This window comes from Lampris incognitus, chromosome 16, assembly GCF_029633865.1.
Source record: "Lampris incognitus isolate fLamInc1 chromosome 16, fLamInc1.hap2, whole genome shotgun sequence".
NCBI classification, from domain to species: Eukaryota; Metazoa; Chordata; class Actinopteri; order Lampriformes; family Lampridae; genus Lampris; species Lampris incognitus.
This window is the reverse complement of record NC_079226.1, coordinates 38,908,075-38,934,832: the sequence shown is the minus strand read 5'-3', so window position 1 is coordinate 38,934,832 and position 26,758 is coordinate 38,908,075. Positions and strand designations below refer to the sequence as shown.

At 45.8% G+C, this 26,758-nt stretch overlaps 2 protein-coding genes across 3 annotated transcripts in view; both read left to right on the top strand.

Moving 5' to 3' along the window:
- The window catches only part of pacs2 (phosphofurin acidic cluster sorting protein 2), a 97,248-nt gene extending 85,127 nt beyond the window's left edge, over positions 1 to 12,121 (top strand). For both annotated transcript variants that reach the window (XM_056295339.1, XM_056295338.1), the window contains exons 18-24: positions 343 to 451; positions 4,628 to 4,670; positions 4,782 to 4,824; positions 6,213 to 6,348; positions 6,965 to 7,185; positions 8,396 to 8,509; positions 9,522 to 12,121. In XM_056295339.1, the coding sequence (XP_056151314.1) occupies positions 343 to 451; positions 4,628 to 4,670; positions 4,782 to 4,824; positions 6,213 to 6,348; positions 6,965 to 7,185; positions 8,396 to 8,509; positions 9,522 to 9,640 (785 nt within the window). In that variant the 3' untranslated portion in view covers positions 9,641 to 12,121. The remainder of the gene's footprint in view (positions 1 to 342; positions 452 to 4,627; positions 4,671 to 4,781; positions 4,825 to 6,212; positions 6,349 to 6,964; positions 7,186 to 8,395; positions 8,510 to 9,521) is intronic.
- A 731-nt stretch (positions 12,122 to 12,852) lies between these two features.
- dcaf5 (ddb1 and cul4 associated factor 5) overlaps positions 12,853 to 26,758 on the top strand; it is a 28,853-nt gene continuing 14,947 nt past the window's right edge. The window contains exons 1-5 of the mRNA XM_056295340.1: positions 12,853 to 13,269; positions 16,458 to 16,601; positions 19,257 to 19,293; positions 23,705 to 23,844; positions 26,174 to 26,303. Coding sequence (XP_056151315.1) covers positions 13,062 to 13,269; positions 16,458 to 16,601; positions 19,257 to 19,293; positions 23,705 to 23,844; positions 26,174 to 26,303 — 659 coding nt within the window. The 5' untranslated portion in view covers positions 12,853 to 13,061. The remainder of the gene's footprint in view (positions 13,270 to 16,457; positions 16,602 to 19,256; positions 19,294 to 23,704; positions 23,845 to 26,173; positions 26,304 to 26,758) is intronic.

The window sequence follows — 26,758 nt, the reverse complement described above, 5'->3', positions numbered from 1 at the left end:
ATGAATGTCACCAAGCTCTTCAGTACAACCCATTCTATTGCCAGTGTTTGTCTATGGAGCCGCATGGATGTGTGCTTGGTTTTATGCATCTACCAGCAATGGATGTGTCTGAAACAGCTGAACCCGCTAGAAGGAGTGTCTGCATCCATCCATTTCCCGAACCGTCACCATGCCACTGAGTGTCTGCATACTGTTGGCCATGCAGTGTGTGTGAGACGTGTGCAGTCGTGCAGACAAACGTTAGAGAAGTAGAGGAAAGGGTGGTGATTGTTGTGTGTCTACAGCACAGGAGAACCCAGATGTGGTGTCCAGGGTAACACAGTACATGTTGTGTGTCTACAGCACAGGAGAACCTAGACGTGGTGTCCAGGATAACACAGTACATGGTTGGGGCCAATGGAGCACACCAGCTCCCCATCGCAGAGGCCATGCTCACCTATAAACAGAAGAGGTAAGTGTATTTTACCAGCGCACATGGCAGATATTAGAGTTGTAGTCGTGATAGAGATGTTTCCTGTTGCACAGGAGCACATGTTTGCATCCACACCTATTTAGCATACCTGCTCCTCATGCAGAGCATACGGCTGTTTCTCCACAAGGGATTGAATGTGTTCAGTGAACCCGAAACGATTTCATACTTTAAAAAGTTTGAAATGATGCTACGTTTCCATTAAAGTGATTCCATGAAGCATGAGCAGCACACATAAGCTGTCCTCGCAATTTACATTTCTCACATTTTCACGGGTAAATGTTGTACTGCCATAGAGCAACTGTACCTCTTAAAAGCAACGGTTAAAAGATGAAAACTTATGTCTTGTCAAAACTATATCCCGGTTGTCTCACTCGCTGTCACGCTGTGTGTGTGTTGGAAGTGTCCTTTTTCAAAGTGATAGCCAGTTGAACGCAAGTTTGTGTCAATTTTGTAACAGTAATACTAGACAGTTTGTAACCATAATACCAGACAGTTCGTAACAATAATACTAGACAGTTTGTAACAATAATACTAGACAGTTTGTAACAATAATACTAGACAGTTTGTAACAATAATACTAGACAGTTTGTAACCACAATACTAGACAGTTTGTAACAATAATACTAGACAGTTTGTAACAATAATACCAGACAGTTTGTAACAATAATACTAGACAGTTCGTAACAATAATACTAGACAGTTTGTAACCACAATACTAGACAGTTTGTAACAGTAATACTAGACAGTTTGAATATCAGAAAACACAGTAAGGCGAGCGTAAAACTGAAATGTCACTTTGAAAGATTATTTCAATGTTTAACATCTCACTAATGAATGCTAATTTTGTGTGTGCGTGTGTGTGTGTGTGTGTGTGTTTATGTGGAGGGGGGGGTCTCTGTTCAAAACATCACTGTCTCCATCAACTGTGTGTGAATAACATGTTCTTTTCCTTTTTATTTTTTCCTTTTCTTTCTTTGAAGGAAAAAGAGCTTTCATTTTGATTTTGCAGTAAGGTATTGTGGTCTGCCTGAGTCTGCCAGTGATTCATATGCATTCTACTGTTTGTCCAACCTGTTCTCCCTTTTCCCCCCCTTCCTCTGTGCCGGAGCCACTTTAACAGCCGCCTGTAGTTTACGTTACAGTCTAGCCTCCTAACACCAGGGGGCGATGTTTCTTTATTGCCATGCAAATTCTAGATGAGCTCAAACTCCCTGCAGACATATTTCCTCTGTCAGACCTGGAACACACCGCGAGAGTTCTTTAATTTAGTAAAGCACCAAAGCTGCAATCCCAGCCAAGTCTTCAACATCAGTATGCTGATAGGAGATTTTTTTTTTTTTACACACACATTTACTTCATCTATGCTGGGCAAAATGATTAAATGAAGCTGACCTAGTCGAATCTTGGCATCGTGTTTCCAGCAGGTCTCCGTTAAAGCACGACAAACTGCTGCGGGTTTTATTGCTGCATGGGTAAGAGGACAGAAGGGCCGGCTGTTAAAGTGGATGAAGGTCTGCCTTTCCTTTGGCCCCCAGCCCTCCTCATGCCGTCTTCTTTCTGTCTGTGATTTCCTCGTGCTTTGGGCCGTCCATGTCTGTCTGCTATTGTCGAGTGACGAGAAGGACATGCAGAATAGCGCCGTTCATTTCCAAAGCCCACCGTGTCAGTAATGCCGTTAACTCGGCCCAGTGGTTGTCGTGGTAACGCTTTCCATCACGCAAAAGTAACCGAATAACTTGCAAGTAAAACAGATGTAATTGGACGATGATGAGAGGTCACTTCTCAGAAAATAGGGGCTTTTCTACATCTCTTGCTTGCTTCCCTGTCATTATATTGTGCTGTTAAATATAATCCGCATCAAATGTATGGGATGTGGCATGAATTCTCCCCGCCTGCCGCCCAATGACTGCTGGGATAGGCTCCAGTATCCCTGCCACCCTGAGAGCAGGATAAGCGGTTTGGATAATGGATGGATGGATAGCATAAATTCACGCATCAGATTGGACCAAACACAAGTATTTTGAATCCTTTGTGTCACAGGGATAACTAGTAATTAGCTGTGAAACTTGAATATAAGGTGAATGACTTATAATCAAGTTTAATTTATGAATAATTCATCCCATACAGTGTTTAATGTACAGTATGTTTCACAGCACGTCACAATGACAAGGAAGCAGACTAGAAATATAGAAAAGTCCTATTGTACTCACTTACCACTCATATTTTACTCATATATTACTTGGTTACTACTGTGTAATGAACGGCCTGTAATTTGAAGCATTAGCACCATTTTCAATGCACCCACACCAGGAATACACACCACAGGTCATGTTGGGGGCAAAGGTCATCTCAAAATACTTGGTATGTGCTGTTGTCAAAAGCAAACCAATCATAAATGAGTATTCTATGTATTTACAGTCTTATTTCTACCCTTTTAAACAATGACGATAACAATATTTCTACTGCAATTTGCATAAAATTACAAAGCGATATATGATGAAATGATAGTAAGCCCATACAGATCATTTAGCATTGGTAAGACTGTGTACTTGCTCCTGAACAGAAATGCACACATTTACTCAGTAGTAATACTATCCTATATATTGTATTAAACAATAGCCACTAGCAGCATATATAGATATAGTAATACTCATTCCAGAACTCTCATTTTGTACTGTGTCTCAAAAGTGCATGACTATACGTCCATAACTGTAATTTCCATTCACATGGACTGGTCTGCATGTAGATGTGCAACCTGAGTGCATCACATATTTGAGCAAATATGTCGTTTCCCATTTCTTTCTTCTTTTTTTTCTTTTACCACGGAAGTCATGTGTTTTGCCATGATGCGTCCTTGCAAGGCGAGATGTACATCCATCACATGTACATACCAGGCAGACATTTGGCTCGCTGGCTGCGCTGAAAGTGATTTTTGGCGGGGGTTTTGGGGTTGAGTTGGGTGGGTTGTGGTGGGGGGGGGTTAAGGGGTTGACCTTGACTGCATACCTGACCTTATGTGATCTACTGAGGAGACTGTTCTCTCTCTGTCTCTTCCTCTTTCTCTCTCCTCTGTCTCTTCCTCTTTCCCCCTCTCTCGCTCTCTTCTCTCTCTCTCTCTCTCTCTCTCTCTCTCTCTCTCCCTTCCTCATTCTAGTCTCTCTGTCTCTTCCCTGGGGGGGCGATGGCAGGTTTCTTCAAGGCAAGAGCAACAACCTTTTACGTCATCAAGCGTTCATACATTAGACAAGCTGGATGTAGCTCCATTCAGGCTATTTTTCTGCTCAGTATCAGAAAAATAGGTCGGGAAATGCTTATAGGAGGAGTTGCGCTCTGTTGTTTAAGTGGTTACACATTAAGAAAAAAAAACAGAAATAGTTTAATTCATGCTATTTTTCTGCTCAACGTCAGGAAAATAGTTCAGAAAGTGCAACGGGGGAAACGAATGCGCTGCCATTCACAGGAAGTGCATGGGACTTATATTTTACATGTAGGTTGCTGCTCTTCCTTCCCCACCGCTCATCATTTCCTCCTTGGCCGAACAGCAGCTTATCCGTAGCCGTTCGACGTCTGATGGACCCTTCCCCTGAATGCTGTTAAGTTCTACTTCTTTCGGCGGGTGGCGTTGGTGGGCTAGCTGTAGTGGAGGCTGGGAATGGGCCAGCGGCGGCTTGCATGCCTTGCTATCTGCTTCTGTCGCTTTTAGAGGCGAATCCGGGGACCTGCGGTCGGGGGACAATTGTCTTTAGCTTTGGGTTTCAAGCAAAGCCTGGCAACAAATACAGCATGCGATCCTGGTGATGTTTTAAGTGTGATAACTTCGAACTGATTGTGCACCAAACAATCGACTTCCAGTTGTCACACGTGTGGACTAAGTAGCGGAGACGAGCTAACGCTAGATCTTAGTGGCACTAATGTTTTAGATGGCAAAGTCTCCAGCCGCACTCGCAGAAAAGTTTCCACTGCAAACTTTTCTCCACAAAAAGAGGAGTTTCTGATGCCGCTGCTGTTAGGTAGCTCCTTGTAGTCTCAATTTAGACGTTCAAGGTGTACCTACATACTGCTCTCTCCGCCATTTCTGTCCTCCTTGTCAAGATTTTTTTCTTCTCCTTTCTTTCCGCCTGCATCTGCCCCTCGTGCCCGTCTGCCGTTCCACAGCCCGGACGAGGACTCGTGTCAGAAATTCATCCCTTTCATCGGGGTAAAGAACCACGATCATTTGTTTCGATCCCGCGTATACATTGTGAATGACAGTCTTACTTGGCCCAGTTCTGGTTTATGAGGATCCTTACCCTCTGCTTTAATCCGACAGATGGTGAAAGTCGGCATGGTGGAGCAGACATCTACAACATCAGGCAAGGCTCACATGTGGATTGTATATGGATGGATTTTATGAGTGGGAAATCTTTTTTTTTAAAATTGATGTTCTTTCATAATTATTGAATCAATCGCCATCCCTGAATTTTAATCAGCCCAACAGGGATGGATTTGTCTGGGGTTGCTTTCTTTGGGATGTTATTATATTTGAGGTTTTTTTTGGACAGAGATTACCCCATTCCTGCTTTCTGTCTCGGTTGTGTTTGTCTTGCCAACTATGCTTCATCATAACTATGATTACATTTTAGAAGGTGCATTTTTCCACTTAGAATATTTTATTGTGGTGTAAATATAAACTAACTGAGGTCAGACCAAGTTTCAGTCCATTCACTCTGTTGCATGTGATTAGTCTTATGACACATGCAAGATGAAGCACAACACAACGAGGAGAGATGACTGGCGTGGCTGTTGTCCATGCAGGGCCACACTAGAGACAGAGTGTGTCACAGGGTAACAGTAATAACCGATGGTAGGGTCAGCTAGGTGTCCGTTGTCTATCAGGCCATTATCTGTGTGAAGAAGAGGCAAAGCCATTGTGGCTAGCAAGTACATATAGTAGAATAAACTCATACAACTGATACATCAACAGTTAAAACTTGGGTTCAACCATTGTTTCTCATTTGGCGGAAAGATGCTGACACAACAACGCTGTGGCAACTCAATTTCATTTATTTTTTTTATTTTTTTTACATTTCCCCCCCCTTATTTCTCCCCAATTTAATCCGGCCACTTACCCCACTCTTCCGAGCCATCCCGGTCGGAGAGGAAGCTCCACCCCCTCTGCCGATCCGGGGAGGCCTGCAGACTACCACATGCCTCCTTCGATACATGTGGAGTTGCCAGCCGCTTCTTTTCACCTGACAGTGAGGAGTTTCCCCAGGGGGCCGTAGCGCATTCGAGGATCACACTATTCCCCTAAGTCCCCCCCCCCCCCCGAACAGGGACCCCGACCGACCAGAGGAGGCACTAGTGCAGTGGCCAGGACACATACCCACAACCAGCTTCCCACCCACAGACGTGGCCAGTTGTGTCTGTAGGGACGCCCAACACGGGGATTTGAATCGCCGATCCCCGTGTTGGTAGGCAACGGAATAGACCGCTACGCTAACCCGGACGCCCTCAATTTCATTTCAAACAGATCTCTGGGATTCAGAGTGGTCTAATACCAATACAGTTAACAGTATCACCCTTAGCGTTAGGAAATCAAAAAGGAAAAAAAACTGTAGCTCTGGTAGGAATTGTAGCTTTAGATGGTTAAAGCTGTATATCAACCAGCTTCTGTTTTAAATGACAGAGATCATTTTTGAGGATGTCAAAGTTGTCGTGTAAACAAATCTAATGGGATTTGAACTGTGTTCTGCTTCAGGAGATTCTGATGACGCAGCTCCGGTGGGCTCAGCGCTGCTCTCCTCCACTCCTCCACAAGTGTCCCCCTCACTCAAGGAGGTGTCCCCTACACCTCCCTCCTCCCCCTCGGTTAACACCGGGTTCAGTGCTTACAGGTAGGCATTGACATCCCACAAAGGGGGATCCAAGCATTTTTTTTCATGGTATTTTCTTGTGTGGCGTGGTGGTAGTGGGGGCAATTATAAGCAACGGGTACCTCAACTTCATCCCTCTGGCGGTGCTGGTAGTCTAGAGTCTAGTTGATCTTAAAGTCCTGAATTCAACTCAGGATCTTTGCTGCGTGTCTTCCCCTCTCACCACTGTATATGTTCTGTATCTCTATTTAATAAAGCAAAAAAAAAAAAAAAGTAAAGCGACAATCTTGAAGAACTTCATTGTCTGTTCGATTACTATCTTCCGTAGTTGACTATCTTTCTCTCTGGTTGGTCCACCAGAGAGGACGTTCCGCCTTGTTCTCTCTGGTAGACCAGTCACTCCTCACTGACGGGAATGCGTCACCTCCTGTCATGGTTCATATGCACAGTTTGAGATTCTTTTCATGGGAAGTGTCGGACCAACACCGTTTTATAAAGCTTTCAGAAACAAAGGCTTTCAGGAACTGAGAATGAGCTGACTCATTGTTTAACCATATGAAAAAGTTTGAGACTACCAGTTTAGATAATACATTGGCAAACAAAAACCACACCCTTCTTACTGTTTGTCTTGCTCTAGCTGCGGTGGCCAGGGGGAGCTGATGGGACTGCAGGTGGACTACTGGGTTGCTCCAACGGAAAGGAAGAAAGACGTGGAAAAGCGGGACTCCTCTTCCAAGAACACTCTGAAGTGCACCTTCCGCTCGCTGCAGGTCAGCCGGCTGCCGCTAGGGGGCGCAGAGTTAGGACTCCAGCCCACCATGTCTATGACGGTGGTGACGAAGGAGAAGAACAAGAAAGGTGAGATGTGATGTATGTGATGTAGACCGCTCCCTGGTGCAGCGGAAGGTTGCTGGTTGAAATGGGAAAGTCTGTTAGAAACACCCTCTCTTCCCTCATTAGCTGTTGTCGAGATCAGGACTCTTAAAGTGGCCGTCAGGGATTTTAATTTAGAACGCTTTTTATAATATTTGGTCAAACTCTTCCCACATCCCGACAGATGTCTAGTAAGTAGATGCACTGAGAAAAAAATCTGGCATCCGTGGCCACTAAACAGAGACAGGAAAAATTCTTCGTACTCGCTCCTTATCCTTAGGGATTGGAGACCGCAAGGTGGTGACAGGGGAGAACGTAGCTAGGTGGTGGTATGTAGGATGACTTTGGAGACCAAGAAGAGGAAGAGAGTGAAGGCAGAGCCAAGGATTAAATGGTGGAAGTTGAAGAAGGAAGACTGTTGTGTGGGGTTCAGGCAGGAGTTAAGACAGGCACTGGGTGGTAGTGAAGAGTTGCCGGATGGCTGGACAACCACTGCAGAAATAGTGACAGACAGCTAGGAAGGTACTTGGTGTGTCATCAGGACAGAGGAAGGAAGACAAGGAGACTTGGTGGTGTAATGAGGAAGTACAGCAAAGTATACAGAGGAAGAGGTTGGCAAAGAAGAAGTGAGATAGTAAGAGAGATGAAGAAATTAGACAGGAGTACACGGAGATGCGGCGTAAAGCGAAGCGAGAGGTGGCAAAGGAAAAGGCGTATGGTGAGTTGTATGACAGATTAGACCGTAAGGAAGGAGAAAAGGACTTGTACCGATTGGCTAGACAGAGGAACTGAGCAGGGGAGAATGTGCAGCAGGTTAGGAACAGATGGGAACAGATGAACCGCTGTGGCGACCCCTAACGGGAGCAGTCAAAAGTAGTAGTAGTAGTAGTAGACTCTCTCCTTATCAGCCAATCAGAAGAGCTCTTTGCTACCCGGTGTCTCCATTCATCCCTACTTGCCGTAATTCAGTTTCTGTCTTCACGAGGCTCTTAGGCAGAAGTGAGGAGGCAGATTCTTTAGCAGGAAGCTGAAATGTTCTGTTCTATCGATCTATATATCTGTCTGTCAAGCTTTTTTCTGTGTCTGTCTGGGTCATTGTCATAATAAAGTCCCAATCACAGGGTTCCAGTCTCAGTCCATTTCTTACATGGAGCTGGTTTCTCTGTCATCTCCCCGCTCCTTTCCTTCCCACCAGTCATGTTCCTGCCCAAAAAGAGCAAGGACAAAGAAGTGGAGTCCAAGAGTCAACTGATTGAGGGGATCAGCCGGCTCATCTGCACTGCCAAGCACCAGCAGACCATGCTGAGAGGTAAAGCTGTCATAGACCTGCCCCATAGACACCCCCACCCCGGCGGCAGCCACCCTCAGAGTGATGCCAAGTCAACTTTATTTCTATAGCGCTTTAGAGGTGCAGCGTGTCGTTGCTACCTGAACACCTGCCTCTATCATTTAATCAGTCGCTTTCAAGTGAGACAGAGGCACTTTCAGGAAATGGTTTGTTTGCTCATGTCTGCTGGGTTATTTTGCCCACTTGCACCTGGCAAGGACAAGACATCAGAGGTAATTGTTCGAGACAGTTGCTAATTACCATGGATGGAGGCTCGGCTGGGGAATTCACATCCAACTGCAACTGTCATTCTGTGTACAGTGTGTATGTAAAATGAGTTCACACATACTGGGACATGCAGATGCAGAGACGGTCACCTTTTCTGTGAACATATATTCCTGCAGTTTTATGAGAAAATGGTTTTAACAGTAATGGTGCAGGCTCCTTTCTTTCTTTTGTTGTAAGTGACGTATTCACGCAATATTTATAGTGTGCTCGGTCATTTCTGTTGTTTAGGGCACAAACTATGTGTATCCTCTTCTCTCATACCTCACTATGCAAAACGGCTTTGGTTGTCTAGTCAGACAGGTAGTTGGTGTGGGGCGTTGGAGAGGTAGAACTTCCTCACCAGTCCTCCATTTCATGATACTCCATGTGTTTTGAGTGTCAGGGAAGGTAATGCTCTTGTCAACTCCAAAATGGTTAGATAATATACGCAGTAATTCTTTTGGTCTAACACAGACATGATATAAGTATTACAGTTTTTTGAGGTTTCATCGAAAATATTGGCGAGTAGATCCTACAGGCCGTACAAGTTAGCGGAGACATGTCCCCACCGTCCCAACTGAAGTCTTAATTTGCTCTCGCAATACTGGCAGTGCATTAATTGAGACTTATTCAGTGGTAAATCATAAACACTCCCGGAAACCTGTTGTTGTTGTTGTTGTATTGAGTCAATGTAACGCTGTCTGTTCTCCTGTCGTCTCCCCGGCAGTGTTGATCGACGGCGTCGAGTGGAACGATGTGAAGTTTTTCCAGCTGGCGGCACAGTGGTCCTCGCACGTCAAACACTTTCCCATCGGGATCTTTGGACACACGAAGGGCCCCTACTAACGGTGTGCCAAAAAGAGACTGAAACGCAGAGGACCTCTCTCTCCGAGACCCTCTCCTCCGTCCATCCCTCCCTCGTGCCAACTGCTCCTAACCTGCACAGCCCACTACCACTCTGCCGTCTTAATTTAAACTCCTTACTTTCACCTCCTGTGTTTGTCCAATGATGATTTTCGTCAGGGGTTTTTTTGCGTGTTTTTTTTTTTAATTTTCTATTTAAAAAAAAAACAAGAAGAAAATTGAAAACGTCTCGGTTTCTTTGCCAAGGGAAGCTTTCTTTACCCTGCTTTTTAAAAAGGAAAACCCTGCTGATGTTTTATAGACTTTTTTGGGGCGGGTGGGGAAAATACAAACTGAAACCCTAATCAAATAATAATTAGAAGAATTTGAATTAACTCATAACACGAGTGCCCAGGCTTTCTCCCGCTACCTGCGCCGATGCTTTCGGTTTGATGCGACTGGTTTAAACACTTCGCCAGCACAATCCATGAGGGAAATGGGGGAGAGAAAAGAAGCTCAGACTGTTGCTTTTGGAATGATGGGCAATGGGGACAAGATGGTCGTCATCTTCTTCAGGAGCTCTTTGAGAGCAGCGGGTTTCGATTCTCAACATCATTGACTGTTTCCGAACTCCATACTCTTCCTTGACTGTCCGTCCTCAAGGGGAAAAATAAAGTACCCCCACCTCCCCCAACCACCATTTGACCCTCTGCACTCAACGAAAGAAGTCTGAAATGTGCAATAGACTGTATGCGGCATGAGCGCAACTCGGGACCGAATCACTGAACAGCCCGTCACTGTTGGCAGGTCACATATCGCTCTTCATTTTGCGTCGTCGCTCGACGCCCCCCTCCATTAGGGTGACCAGACGTCCCGGTTTGTCCGGGATCGTCCCGGTTTCAAGCTGGGTGTCCCGAGTCCCGACAAATATCTGTAAAATAGTAAAATGTCCCGGGTTTCGACATCCATCCCCCATCATGTCCAGCGAGACAGACAAGCTTGCGAGCGCGTGCATATGCGCGTGCACGAATGTGCGGTACACTTTTGAGGGTCCCAGTTTGGGATTTTGAAAATCTGGTCACCCTACCCTCCATTCTCTCCCCCCCCCCTCCTCTTTCTCTCCTGCTTCCTGCTAACTAAGCTCTCGCCACCTCTCTCAAGTCGCATCCTTTCTCAATAACCGAGAGATTTCTTGTCAAAATGAGAGATACATGATTTGCAAAAAGCAAAACAAATGATACCTACTTTTACAGAATCATTAACAGCACAAGATGAAAACTAAACTTAGTTCTTTGGAAAGGATAGTAAGCCAGCTAATCACTGATAGAACGGTACTAGTTTTACAAAGCTTGTCCTCTGTATTAGATAATGAACTTCAGGTATTTTCTTTTTTGTTGTTGTTTTCCTAAAATGGGTATTTTGGATCAAAGCTCTTCACGTCCTGCACTCCTGCCAACAAACTCCAGCAAATAGTACATTTTTATTTTATTTTATTTTTTTGCCAAAGGAATATTCCTCAACTGCAGCTCGCTCATTACCTGCCTGGTATTCTAGTTGACTTCATCATGTAGCGGTGAATGTATTGAAGTTACCGTAATATAAAAAGCACTTTTTAAATGTTTGTCCATCATAGATTAGTCTTTTGAACTCGTCCCAGGAACCCGATTCCAGTAGCTGTGGTTTTCAGAGGCACATAGACATTACACTGTTATCTGCCATAACAGTGCACTCGGGATGTTTTGCCGCAAAAAACTGTTTTTCAACAAGGCGTCGTTCGTATGCAGCCAGAACCATGCGTTTGTAAGCTATGTCACAGGCCCAGTTGGACTCCTCCAATTTTATCTTGATGTTTCCGAGAGGTAAAGCGTAGAAATGTTAAGCGATGTGATGTTAACTTTTAAAAAGAAAATGACTGTCATGTTGTATTTATATGTTCCATATCTAGTTGACTCTTTAGCAGAAAGCTTAACTGACAGTGCGTTTTCCTGGAAGACCCCCGAGATGTCTTTCAGCGGCCATTTTCATTACCGTCATCACTGATTTCTTGATAAGTGCCTAAATTGCCCAGTTTCCACTTAATCAAAATTAACTGTCCCTTACGTGTATGGTGCTGAGTCCGGTCTAAAAGCACTGTAGGACAGCTGTCAACTGTTCTCCGGGGGGGGGGGGTCCACCAACAGAAAGAAACATCTACAGTCAGGCCTACTCATTCATGCCCTGCTCAAAGAGCCCCGCACAACAGGGAGGGGAGGGGGGGGGAATAGCATCCCTCCTTGTGAAAGCCCCCAACGATGGGTAATAAATCAGTTTTTAGAGAACACTAACGCCCCATTATTTTAAACATGTAAATTTTTTTTATATAAAGAAGACATTTTATGCGATTTCTTTTTTGTCACTGTGTTCTTGGAAAGGATTGTTGAGCTCGAGAGTTCCCCTTACAGACTACCACTGTAACCCCCAAGACGGGGGTAATAAAAGTACTATACACACTACTAACACGTGTCGTTGCCCTTGTCTTCTTGATGATGGTAGTAATTTTATTTACATGTACTTTTCTAAAACATGTTGTATGGTTTGGAGACAGTGGCACTGATGAAAAGACAGGAGGTGGAGCTGGAGGTGGCAGAGATGAAGATGATAAGATTTTCACTGGGAGTGATGAAGAAGGACAGGATTAGGAAGGAGTATATTAGAGGGACAGCTCAGGTTGGACGGTTTGGAGACAAAGCAAGAGAGGCAAGATGGAGATGGCTTGGACATGTGTGGAGGAGAGATGCTGGGTATATTGGGAGAAGGATGCTGAATATGGAGCTGCCAGGGAAGAGGAGAAGAGGAAGGCCAAAGAGGAGGTTTATGGATGTGGTGAGGGAGGACATGCAGGTGGCTGGTGTGACAGAGGAAGATGCAGAGGACAAGAAGAAATGGAAACGGATGATCCGCTGTGGCGCCCCCTAACGGCAGCAGCCGAAAGTAGTAGTAGTAGTACTTTTCTAATACAATGTAGCGAAGTGCTTCACACAAAAAAAAAGAAGAGGAAGCCAGACCAGGCAAATAATGAGAGTGAGCTCGGATAAGAGTAAATAAAAATACATTATTTTGCAGAGGTGGAAAAAGTGAGCGGGGGGGGCGTGGCTGCGCCCTGCGCGTGCCGCCGGGGCGGTTGTGAGTGACGGGCGGGGAGGGGAGCGGGGGGGGCTCGTGCACCGGAGCAGGAAGCTGCCGGGACGGAGAGAGGAGCCACAAAAACAACGTCGACATCAAGCAGAGCGGCGGGGTAGGGACAGTCCACCATCATGTAGACCAACGTCACGGCGAGCTGTCGTGCGCTCTTAACGAAACGAGCCCATGCGGAAGGTGCATTGATCGTCTTTTTAGATTCTCCTCCCCCCCCCGCCGCCTTTGGTTTGGAAGAAGGGGGAGAGACATGAAGGAGTTGAAGGGCTGCGGTATGCGCTCCGCCGTGGGCTTTCTGTCCCGGCGAAGGCTCACCGGACAGCCGCTCATGAAGGAGGAATTCCAGAGGCGCAGGCTGGCCGGCTGCGCCAGCCTTTACAAGAGGGACATGCTCGGGCATTTCGGCTGTGTCAACGCCATCGAGTTCTCCAACAACGGGGGGGAATGGCTTGTGTCTGGTAAGTTGCCTACCTCCACACCCCCACACCCCCCCCCCCCCGCCGTTACCCTTCCCCTGCCTCCAAGCTCGGGGAGGGGAGGGGGGGGACGCTGGGTCGAAGGATCCCTCGCTATTCCGAAAGATTAGCACGCTAACGCTAGCCACGTTGAAATTCAACGTAGCTAGCGCTAACCCGGGCTAGCGCTAGCAAGCCCTCCGTAGCTAGCGCCGCGCTAGCCCGGGTTAGCGCTAGCCACGTTGAAATTCAACGTAGCTAGCGCTAGCCCGGGTTAGCCGCCAGCTAGCTAGCTACGGAGGGCTTGCTAGCCCGGGCTAGCCGCCAACGTCAAAGCGGCGAGCCGCTTAACGGGTCGACATTTCCGGACCCGTCCCGTGTGCCAGCCGACGAAGTGATCACATTTTTTGTATTTTCTGGCGGTAACCGCGGCAGCTGACCACACGTTTAAAATCACCAGACGCGACGTTTCGACCGTTGGTCTTCGAGGGCGGCTACTCGGGTGAAGCGTCTCCCGGTCCGTCACCGTTGACCCTAGGTGACCGCCGGCCCCTCCGCGTTTGACGCGCGTCCCGCTCGGCGAACGCGCTGGTCGAAATGGGGGATTGGGGACCCGACGGTGTTGACTGAGCCGAGCAGTGAAAAGCTTTATTCTGCACAGCACGTTTCCTCCGTAAACACGCAACATGAAGCGGATTTGCCTGTGCGGACGCGATGGAGTAAGTACAGACTGGGAACGGGTTCTTGACCGGAGGGGGGGGGGCAGTGGCGCCCCCAAGGGGTGGCCCCTGATACTATCCCAGGCCCCCCCGCTGGCCCCCCCCAGCCACGAGTCGCATATGCAGAATATGCTTCTGATTATGCATAATATGCTTCTATCTGATATTTTACATTTTTAATTTCTGGACATTTACAATGTAACAATGAATCGTTTAACACGTCACAATATATACAGATACATAACACATTAAAGCAGGTATGAGTCTGTGCACATCAGCTATTTAGTAACATTAACTGTCAAAAAAATAAGAAACCAAAAGTATTTCAGTACGCGCTTCCTTAACTCTCATACTGACAGTTTTCAGCTAGCCTATACAGTACACTACAACAGCACAATATGATTCCTGAAATTCAGTCACGGCTTTTGGTTTTGGTGTGCCACCCCAAGATTTTCAGTGGCCCTATTTGGCCCCCCCCCTGTGAAACATTTCTGGGGGCGCCACTGGGTGGGACGATATGAACGTTTCATGTCACCGGCGTCTCAGCCAAAATAACTGCGATTCACGATATTATCCCGGAAATCATCAAAATATGCTTAAAATGGCAGTGGAACATGCTGGAACCACTTTACATTTTGTTAAGAAGCCAATATTTGTACTGCATCACGGATAGGGCACAGCTTTATTTAGTGAACGCCCTTTTTAGTGAAAAGGGACAGACATACTCGGGCCTTGACCACACGTATACGAATGTTTTTCTAAACTGATACCCCCCCCCCTCCGTTTTTAGTGACCTAAAACAATGTTTGCGTAGAAGAAATGTTGAGGAAAATGTTCAAAACATCCGTAATATTGTGGACAAGGCATCCAACTCGCCAACATCCCGGCAGGTAATCGCTAGGACAACTTGCTCTCCTACAACCAACTACCCCCCCCCCACCACCACCTCCATCATCACACTCGTCACACTGGACTCCGGCGGGACTATCCGGATCCCGTGACAGATGGACAGAGGTGGCATCTTGGGGGGGGGGGGCAACCAGCAAAAAAAAAACGCCAGGACAATCACCAATCAGCCAACAAACAGAAGAAACACCCGATCAGGCAGAAAAAACAGATGGGAAAAAAGGAGGGAAAAATCCCTTAAGTTAGAAACAGAGTCCAACCTTATGTGCCATAAACCGTTTACGCTTGCGCATGCGCGACTCTCATCTACCGCTGAGATCAGGCAGGGACAGCTCCCACCATGAGAGAGACAGAGAGAATATTCATGTTTATCCCCATTTTAGATTACCCCGATAATGGAAATTCACCATGATCAACTATGTGTGAATGGTTTTTTTTTAATTATCACAATCCACGATAAAATCCTATATTGTCCCATCCCTATTTCTTAATGTTAAAGTTGCACTGTACCTGCAATGATGTTTCTATGACGTCGTGCAGATGGTGTCTTTATGCATGCTCAATAATCCAGGTAAGAGAATCAAAGAATGTTGAATCAGTTCATCTGGATAGAACGTTTATTGACAGATACGTTTAATCACTCATCTACATAGTACACATCATCGTCCCCACAGACACAGCGGCCGGGGGAGGGAGGAAATCCCACATTAAACAGGCCCTGGTTAAGTGTGGTTATCCTAACTGGGGGTTTGTCCAAGCCAGGAAGATGCCCAAACAGTGCACCAGCCAATCGAAGAGAGGAGGACAACAGCTGCCTAAGTGTAAACCAGTGGTGATTCCGTATGCGGCGGGAGTGTCGGAAAAGTTGAGACGCGTATTTTCCAAACACTGCGTCTCCGTTGCTTTCAAACCCCAAAACACTGCACCAGAAGTTGGTCCACCCCAAGGATCAGGCCCCCCGGGACAAACGGAGCAATAAAGTGTACACTGTTAAGTGCCGGGAGAATTGCCGTGACTTGTACTAAACGGACGATGGTCAAGAGGATGGAGAGCTAACACATCAGGCCAGGACTCCACAGTCTCTACACCATCTACGCACAGGCCAGTGGCCACTCTTTCAAGGATGAGGATGTGCACATCCTTGATGGGGAGGAACGCTGGTTTGAACAGGGCGTCAAAGAGGCCACCTGTGTTAAGAGGGAACGACCATCCCTGAACCGAGAGGGGGGCCTAAAAGTACATCAGTCACCATCTTACAATTCTGCAATTGCAAAAATGTCCAAATCCTCTGTGAACAGTACACATGGCCATTGAAAGTGTAGTTAATGATCACGCCCATATTTGCATATGAAGCTGGTCATTGGTTTCGGTTGTCATGCCACTGTATTGTCAATAAGGGTGGGGATACCTGCAGTCAGTTTAGACTGAATAAACATGTCCAGATGAACTGATTCAACTTTCTTTGATCATGCAGGCAGTTCACAACTTTATTGTATATGTGTGTGTGTACTATGTAATTGTGTTCAAGTCTTTGGTGATAATGTATTTCTTAATGCCCCCATACAGGAGGAGATGACCGCAGGGTGCTTCTTTGGCACATGGAAAAAGCCATCCATGCTCGCTCCAAGCCTGTGAAGCTGAAGGGGGAGCATCTGTCCAACATCTTCTGCCTTGCCTTTGACAGTACCAACAAGAAGGTCTTCTCTGGTGGTAAGAGCAGATAACACTATGTCTGATCTCCATTTCTGTGCTTCAGTGGGGCAGACCTGAGGGAAAGGCGTATTCCTATTCCTAGTTCACTGAGGGTGGTCCCAGTTTGTGACCTCAAGTCAGCCCCAGCGTAAGTCCTTTGTCAAAACGTGTTGGTTAAACATCAAGGCTACAAAAGACAAGGAGACGAGAACACAAAACGTCAGCATCCCAACTGAGGCGGTTCAAGATTTTTTTTTATTTTTTGCTGTGCTTGATTGAGTTTTTCCCCCTCTCTCCTGGTTTGGGAGAAGGGTCAGCCAGCAAGTGTGTTTTGATGCTTATGACAAGTATGGCCTTAAGGGCGGTTGAACTTGCCCCCTCGAGTTAAGTGGAACAACCTCACTTCATAGGTCTACCCTTGTCCTCGTGCGTGATCAGTGTATATCAGCTCGAATACACAATTTTGACTCTCGCAGCACCACATGGGAGACATTGCAGTATGAGATGATTGATGGTTGCGTTTCATTGTATAGGTTTCCAGTGCAGAGCGTGAACGTTGGGGGGGGGGGCTGGTTTAAAATGCAGAGCCAGAACCATGTCTTGAAAGGCTATTGATTAAGTATCCAGACTACCAGGAAAATGTTAGCCGGATAAAGTGAATATATAATGCCCTCCTCAACTTCACCAGTGTCAAGGTGCCACTGAGCAAGGCATTTAAAGCTGAAACTGCCGCACCGGTTCTTAATCGGCCAATGGTAAAAGAGGGAAGTTATTTTGTACATCTTTAGGAATTAAATGTGGCTATGGTTTGGCCAAGCTATTTTGTTTTTTTGTGGATCCCCCCTTTTTCTCCCCAGTTGTACTTGGCCAATTACCCCACTCCTCCGAGCCATCCCGGTCACTGCTGCACCCCCTCTGCCGATCCAGGGAGGGCTACAGACTACCACATGTCTCCTCTGATAGATGTGGAGTCGCCAGCCGCTTCTTTTCACCTGACAGTGAGGAGTTTCACCAGGGGGACGTAGCATGTGGGAGGATCATGCTGTTCCCCCTCCCCCCTGAACAGGCGCCCCGACCAGCCAGAGAAGGCGCTAGTGCAGCGACCAGGACACATACCCACATCCGGCTTCCCACCCACAGACACGGCCAGTTGTGTCTGTAGGGACGCCCGACCAAGCCGTAGGTAACACGGGGATTCAAACTGGCGATCCCCGTGTTGGTAGGCAATGGAATAGACTGCCACGCTACCCAGACGCCCCAAGGCGGTCAAGCTATTTTTATGTGAACTTTAAAAGGTGCAAGTTGAAACGGAAATATTGTAATTACTATTCAGTCACATGCCCAACAAAGCATCCGTTACGGACGGGAAAGTCGGAATTCCATGATAGTGGATTTGCCGTGTCCTTAGTTATTGGAGGTACACTACCGTTCAAAAGTTTGGGATCACCCAAACAATTTCGTGTTTTCCATGAAAAGTCACACTTATTCACCACCATATGTTGTGAAATGAATAGAAAATAGAGTCAAGACATTGACAAGGTTAGAAATAATGATTTGTATTTGAAATAAGATTTTTTTTACATCAAACTTTGCTTTCGTCAAAGAATCCTCCATTTGCAGCAATTACAGCATTGCAGACCTTTGGCATTCTAGCTGTTAATTTGTTGAGGTAATCTGGAGAAATTGCACCCCACGCTTCCAGAAGCAGCTCCCACAAGTTGGATTGGTTGGATGGGCACTTCTTTGAGCAGATTGAGTTTCTGGAGCATCACATTTGTGGGGTCAATTAAACGCTCAAAATGGCCAGAAAAAGAGAACTTTCATCTGAAACTCGACAGTCTATTCTTGTTCTTAGAAATGAAGGCTATTCCATGCGAGAAATTGCTAAGAAATTGAAGATTTCCTACACCGGTGTGTACTACTCCCTTCAGAGGACAGCACAAACAGGCTCTAACAGGTACTATTTAATGAAGATGCCAGTTGGGGACCTGTGAGGCGTCTGTTTCTCAAACTAGAGACTCTAATGTACTTATCTTCTTGCTCAGTTGTGCAACGCGGCCTCCCACTTCTTTTTCTCCTCTGGTTAGAGCCTGTTTGTGCTGTCCTCTGAAGGAATATTGTTGTCACTGTTGGATTCTTTCTTATTCAAGGTTTGCTTTATTTATTCTTTCAGGGTTCATTTTATTCTGTTGGTAATTTTATTTTTGAAAATTGCTATGCTAATTAATGATAATGATAGTAACAGTCATGATTATAAATGGCGGCACGGTGGCGCAGTGGTTAGCGTGGTCGCCTCAGAGCAAGAAGGTCCTGGGTTCGAGCCCCGGGGTAGTCCAACCTTGGGGGTCGTCCCGGGTCGTCCTCTGTGTGGAGTTTGCATGTTCTCCCCGTGTCTGCGTGGGTTTCCTCCGGGGGCTCCGGTTTCCTCCCACAGTCCAAAGACATGCAGGTATGAATGTGTCGGCCCTGTGATGGCCTGACGGCCTGTCCAGGGTGTCTCCCGCCTGCCGCCAGATGGCTGCTGGGATAGGCTCCAGCACCCCTGCGACCCGGGTTCGGATAAGCGGCTTGGATAATGCATGGATAATGATAGTAACAATCATGATTATAAATCATACTCTGAATCGCTTTTCTTTTGTCTTGTCACTGACAATCTGTGCTGTTGTTTTTTAGGTAATGATGAACAGGTGATTCTCCATGATGTTGAGAGGTGGGTACAGTAGCACAAATGTACAGCTCATACCGTAGGATCGGGATGTTTTAATGATCTCGTGTCTAGTACAAAAGTCATACCTGTTTGCCAAGGGATCTAGCTGTACTGTACTTGTTCCCCCCCTTACTTTTGAGATGCACATTTAGTCCAAACTGCCCCATATTTTCAAAATCTTTAACTTTAGCATACATTCTAATCATAAGACAGCATGTAGTGTACCCTGAGTGTCCATAAGGTGGTGTGTAGGGCAGTTGTGTATCCATAAGAATCATATGCTATTGATTATCCCTTTATCATTTTCTTGTCTCACATGGATGAGAAGACGAGAGGCTTCAGTTGAGCAGCATGGGGTCTGTGAGCAGAGGCTCATGACAGGTGGTAGAGTTAAGAAGTTGAGAACATATTGAGACTATAATTAAAAGCTCTCTGGGTCATGTGAGATAACTTACAGTAAATGTACAGTGGATATGAAAAGTCTGCACACCCCTGTTAAAATGGCAGGTTTTTGTGATGTGAAAAAAATGACACCACTATAAATCATGTCAGAACGTTTTCCACCCTTAATGTGAAATTGCAAACTTTAAAAAAAGTGAAAAACAATAAAACATTTAAGGAAGAAAAATAGAAAACGTACAGTAACCTGGCTGCACAAAGGTGCACAACCTTTTATACTTGGGGATGTGGTTGTGTTTAGAATTAACCAATCACATTCAGACTAGGGTTGGGTACCGAACTCGGTACTTTTAAGTAGGGGTCGACCGACATGATTTTTCAGGTCCGATATCGATTATCGGTAAGTTATGGTGGCCGATAACCGATATTTGGGGCTGATATTCTGTTGCAATAAATGTAAAAATTATGCCAAAATTTACAGCAACACAAACCCCAACACAAGGCTGCATTTAAATGAGCATATGTTTGATAGAAATTTGTGTAAAACAAGATATTTGAAAAAAATATAGTGCATGATGTTCAAGGCACTAGATAACAATCGGAGTGGAATTTTTTTAAAATTAAAAATAAATAACTTTCAAAACATGAAAATGGGATGAATTAAACAGCATGGACAGCAGGAAGTAAACTTTGATCAAACCGAATAATTATAATAATTACAATATTAAAATAACTCCACATTAATTAATTAGTGTTCCCAGCAGTCTTTTGCTGAACTGAATGGAAAAGTGTACATTAGTGTCATTATGTTCCCTTTCGCTCTTCTTTAAAGGGATAGTTCGGGGTTTTTGAAGTGGGGTTGCATGAGGTACTTATCAGTAGTTGGTGTATTACCTGCAGCAGATGGGAGTCTGTGCCCTCCCAGTTTGGAGAGTCAGCAGGAGTAGCCGGCACGGAAGTTGAGGAACGGGACACGGACAAAACCCTCCCATGTGGAACTACATTCTCTCAACCGCAGAATGTCCGTATTCCTTCACACAAGTGCACCTATGCAGTGCACGTTATTATGCCGCACCCCAGCAGAACCGGATGTATGTTCTGCGGTTGAATGTAGTTATCGAGTTAATGTTACGGAGGCCGATAGCCGATATTCGGGGCCGATATTCTGTTGCGGTAAATGTCAAAAATGTTGTGCAAAAATTTACAGCAACACAAACCCCAACACAACGCTGCCTTTAAAAGAACACATGTTTGATAGAAAATATTTGAAAAAGATAAAAAATGAAGCGCGTGATGTTCAAGGGACTATCTGACAACAATCTAATGTAACAATCTGAGTGGAATTCTTTAGAACAAATTTTTTAGTTTTTTTTTTTTCCCCCCCCCAGTAAAAATACATAAATACAAAAATACATAAAACAAATTTTAGAACAGTTTAGAGCAATTTTTAGGTGTGTTGTATGAAGAAAGTGTAACCAATGTAACGGTTTCAAACAGGTGTCAGCACCAGTGTAGTGGATGTGGTTAGGGCATAGAAGGAGGCAACTCTCAAGCACTGTTTTCAGCATTTATTGGCTCTGCAGAAGACGACGACAACACATTTCTGGTCTCTCTTCTGCACCTCTGCTCCTCATCAGTGTAACACGGCACTGTCTTATTACAGTTTTCTAAAATACATGCATTTCTTTAATTAACTTGACATTTCAATATGTTTTAAATCAAAGTGTATACAACCGTATTTAGAGCCATACAAAATTAGCAGAAGAACATCTAATTTCTTGTCATAACCATGAAAAACAGTATTTATGGTTAGCAACAGTGACACCTACTGAGCAGAATAAAATGGTGCATGGGGGCTGAGTGACTAACCAGAGAAAACAAAGCTTAACACAAAAAAGAGACGGACAAGTTGCTTTTCCTTCACTTCAATGTGTCGAATGAGGAAAAGTCGGCGCATGCTCCCCTCTGTGGCAGTCCCAGGCATTACCAATCAAGCAATGAACCATGCACCCAAAACAGGTCGATCTCCGATTAAATCTAAAGCACTGTCACATATAGGACATCAAAATATGTTGGACATGATACCACGTTTAATGACCGCTGTTATAGCGCGTTCATGCTGCTACCTGTCCCCGCTGCTCTTCTGGCTTTACACCAACGGCTGCACCTCCAGACATCAATCTGTCAAGCTCCTGAAGTTTGCCGATGACACGACTGTCATCGGACTCGTATCTGAGGGGGATGAGTCTGCTTGCAGATAGGAGGTTTACCGCCTGTTTTCCTGGTGCAGCCAAAATAACCTGGAGCTAAACCCCCTGAAGACAGCGGAGATGCCATCTCCACTGTGGTGGACTTCAGAAGAAGCCCAACCCTAACTCCCCAGTTAGGACTGTGGAGTCATTCTGTTTCCTGGGCACCACCATCGCTCAGGACCTCAAATGGGAGCTAAACATCAGCTCCCTCATCAATAAAGCACTGCAGAGGATGTCCTTGCTATGGCAGCTGAAGAAATTCAACCTGCCACAGACAATGATGGTGAATTTCTACAGCTCCATCATCGAGTCCATCCTAACCTCCATCACCGTCTGGTATGCCGCTGCCACTGCAAGGGACCAGAGCAGGCTGCAGGGCATCGTTCGCTCGGTGGAGAAGATGATGGCTGTTGCCACCCATGTCTCCAGGACCTGCATGCCTCCAGGACCTTGAGGCGGGCAGGAAAGCTTGTTGCCGACCCCTCCCACCCTGGGCACCACCTTTTTGAGACTGCCTTCTGGCAAAAGGCTGAAGTCCATCAGGGCCTAAACCTCATGCCCCAAGAATAGTTTCTTCCCTTTATTTCATTTGAGACAGCACTTTTCTTACACGCTTAATTGTGCCAACAACACCCAGCTTAAGTCCTACTGCATGTAATGCACATGGCAGTAAAATAATTTCTGATACCGATTCTGATTATGTGGTACTATGTTTGGTGCAAAAACAACATGGTACATCACCAAAAGAACACAGTACCCACAGTGCAGCATGATACTTTGGGGCTGGGGCTTTACAAGGTGGAGGGAATCATGAATAGCTCCAAATACCAGTCGATTTAGGCGCAAAACCTTAAGGCGTCTGCTAGAAAGCTGAAGAAGAAGAGAAGTTTCCCCTTTCAGCACGACAATGAGCCAAAGCAAAGCACGCATTTAAATCAACAAAGGAATGGGTTCACTAAAAGAAGATCAGTATTTTGGAGTGGTCCAGCCAGAGCCCTGACCTGAATCTAACAGGAAATCTTAAGGGTGACCTGAGGAGGAGCTGTGCACAGAAGATGCCCTTCAATTTGATGGATCTAGAATGTTTTGGCAAGGAATACTAGGAAAATATTGCCAAGGCAAGATGTGCCAAGCTGATAGACTCCTGCAAAAAAGACTGAGTGCTGTGATAAAATCAAAAGAAGCTTTAACGAAGTATTAGTTTGCACACTCGTGCAGCCAGGTTGCGTTTTTTTTTTCCTTAAAAGATTTGTTTGTTTTTCACTTGAATTTTATAAGTTGCAATTTCACATTAAAGGTGGAAAAAGTTCTGACATGATTTATCTTGATTTACAGCACACAAACCTGCCATTTTTAACAAGGGTGTGTAGATGTTTATGTCTACTGTGTCCCAACATTGCAATAACAACAGCAAATTTTAAAGTTGAGACCAAGAACAGTTGAATGCAAATGCGGGAGTACTTAGAAAACTGGATGGTGGAAGAGTTGGATGCGTTGATGAAGAGATAATTCAGTATAGACCAATGAAAACAGAATTTGAAAAATTTCCAATAGCAAGTAATTCATATCGAACTTTCTCCAGCTTCCTCCTCAGTTTTTTTGGTGAGGTAGTCCTATGTACAGAGAGTTTGTACGTGGCTTAAGACCTGTCAATGGGAACACACACAATACAAAAATTCGCTTACAAAATCGCTCAAGATTTGAAAGCCGAAATGCTGTTGACAACACTGTTTTAACATTTTGATGACTGATGTTTCCCACAGAGGAGAAACCCTGAACGTGTTCCTGCACATTGATGCCGTCTACAGCCTGTCTGTCAGCCCTGTGAATGACAATGTGTTCGCCAGCTCATCTGACGATGGACGCGTGCTCATCTGGGACACCCGCGAGCCACCACACGGAGGTAAGCTGGGCTACAGTGCAGCCCCGTCTACCTCGAAAGGGGAGGTGGATGGGGCTGCGATGCAGGTGTGAGGCCCTTGTAAAGAGAGAGACCCTTGCACACTACGCTCTTGCATATAGCATAGGCTACTTTATTCCTGGTCAATAGCTGGCAACATCAAATTGAAGGAGCACTTGTTCAGGAATCTTCTCCATTGTTGCCCAACGTTGTCCATCAAGAAGGACGCTCCTATTCATTTCAATATAAACCCACACCAGCAGCGTCTAGCCTCAAGTCAATGCTTATGTAGAACTTTGACTTGTCAGAGTACTGTTGGTGGTTTATGGAAACATAGTCCTCTGACTATAATCCCATTTCTCCAGTATTTGCTGAGTATTGTGCAGTAAAAGTGAAGAAAAATCTCATTTCGTTTAGCTGAAGTCTTTCCAATTTGATTCTTCTTTTGGCTGTTCGCGTTAGGGGTCGCCACAGCGGATCACCCATTTTCATCTCTTCCTGTCTTCTGGATCTTCCTCTGTCATGCCAACCACCTGCATGTCCTCCCTCACCACATCCATAAACCTCCTCTTTGGCCTTCTTCTTTTCCTCTTGCCTGGCGGCTCTATCTTCATCAACCTTCTCCCAATATACCCAGCATCTCTCCTCTGCCCATGTCCAAACCATCTCAGTCTCGCCTCCCTTGCTTTGTCCCCAAACTGCCAAACTGAGCTGTCCCTCTAATATACTCATTCTTAATACTGTCCATCTTCGTCACTCCCAACGAAAATCTTAGCATCTTCAACTCTGCCACCTCCAGCTCCACCCCCTGTCTTTTCATCAGTGCCACTGTCTCCAAACCATATAACATAGCTGGTCTCACAACCATCTTGTAAACCTCCCCTTTAACTCTTGCTGGTACCCTTGTGTGTGTCACAAATCACTCCTAACACTCTTCTCCACCCACTCCACCCTGCCTGCACTCTCTTCTTCACCTCTCTTCTGCACTCCCTGTTACTTTGGACAGTCGACCCCAGGTATTTAAACTCATCCACCTTCGCCACTTCTACTCCTTTCATCCTCACCATTCCGCTGCCCTCCCTCGTGTTCATGCATATGTATTCCATCTTGCTCTCACTGACTTTCATTCTTTTCTCCAGTGCATACTTCCCCCTCTCAAGGCTCTGCTCAATCTGCTCCCTACTCTTACTACGGATCAAATTGTCATTCGCGAACATCATAGTCCACGGAGACTCCTGCCTGATCTCGTCCATTAACCTGTCCATCACCATTGCAAACAAGAAAGGGCTCAGAGCCGATCCTTGATGTAATCCCGCCTCCACCTTGAACCCGTCCATCACTTCAACCACACACCTCACCACAGTCACACTGCCTTCATACATATCCTGCACCACTCCTACATACTTCTCTGCCACCTCCGAATTCCTCATACAATACCACACCTCCTCTCTCGGCATCCTGTCATATGCTTTCTCTAAATCCACAAAGATGCAATGTACCTCCTTCTGGCCTTCTCTATACTTCTCCATCAACATTCTCAAAGCAAACATCGCATCTGTGGTGCTCTTTCATGGCATGAAACCATACTGCTGCTCGCTAATCATCACCTCTCCTCTTAACCTAGCTTCTATTACTCTTTCCCATATCTTTTTGCTGTGACTGATAGTCTTTATACCTCTGTAGTGGCTACAGTTCTGCACATCACCCTTGTTCTTGAAAATTGGTACCAGTACACGTCTTGTACACTCCTCAGGCATCCTCTCACTTTCCAAAATTGTGTTGAACAATCTAGTTAAAAACTTCACTGCCATCTCTCCTATACGGCTCCTATCGCCTTTCCACTTTTCGTCCTCTTAATAGTTGCTTTCACCTCTTCCTTGCTAATCAACTACACTTCCGTTTCAGGTAGGAGTGAAAGGCCGCTCATTCTAGTGCTAAAGGTGCAATCTGCAATTGATGCACGAAGTGGCTGTCCCACTTCTGCCATTGTTTTGGTCAGGCTTCTTATGAATCTTATGAATGCGAAAACCGGCCAGTGCCGCATCGCTTTCAGTTCCTTTAGAGGCTTTCAGTTGTCTCCATTTCCCCAACAAATTCACAACATTGAGCGATACCAACACTTGCCATGTTTGTTGTTTTCAGCAGAGCACTTGTGTTGTCGCAGGACTCCACGTAGCCTTGGCGGTGCATGCCATAACGGATTTTACGTTTTGGACACTCTCAGAAAGATGTTGCTGGGGCCCTGGGTCAGAAACTCACCTATCAGTGACTGAACTTTCTGAGCTTTGTAACGGTCCGATTCTGAATTTCCTCCTCTCCTCTTTTCATTCAGAGCCGTTCTGCCTGGCCATCTATCCCTCAGCCTTCCACAGCGTCATGTTTAACCCAGTGGAGCCCAGGCTGCTGGCCACCGCCAACTCCAAGGAGGGTGTGGGTTTGTGGGACATCCGCAAGCCGCGCAGGTAAGACATCTCCACCTGTCACACATCTCCACCAGGCGGTAGCCGGGAGGGGATTATGGGTGTATGGGGGTGTATGGGCATTGTTATGAGCTGGGTGGATCTCTTCATACCCACGTGAATCTGGTACATCCGAATGACATCAACACCTTTGACGTGGCACCGCTCCCTCTCTTTACCCCCCCCCCCCATCTGAAGCCAGAGCTGACGTGATTTTGGTTTTCCGGGACATTAGTGTTTGCTATGCAACCAAAATGGTCGCATAGTGAGGGTGTCCGGGTAGCGTAGTGGTCTATTCCATTGCCTACCAACATGAGGATCGCCGGTTCGAATCCCCGTGTTACCTACGGCCTGGTCGGGCATCCCTACAGACACAATTGGCCGTGTCTGCAGATGGGAAGCTGGATGTGGGTATGTGTCTTGGTCGCTGCACTAGCGCCTCCTCTGGTCAGTCGGGG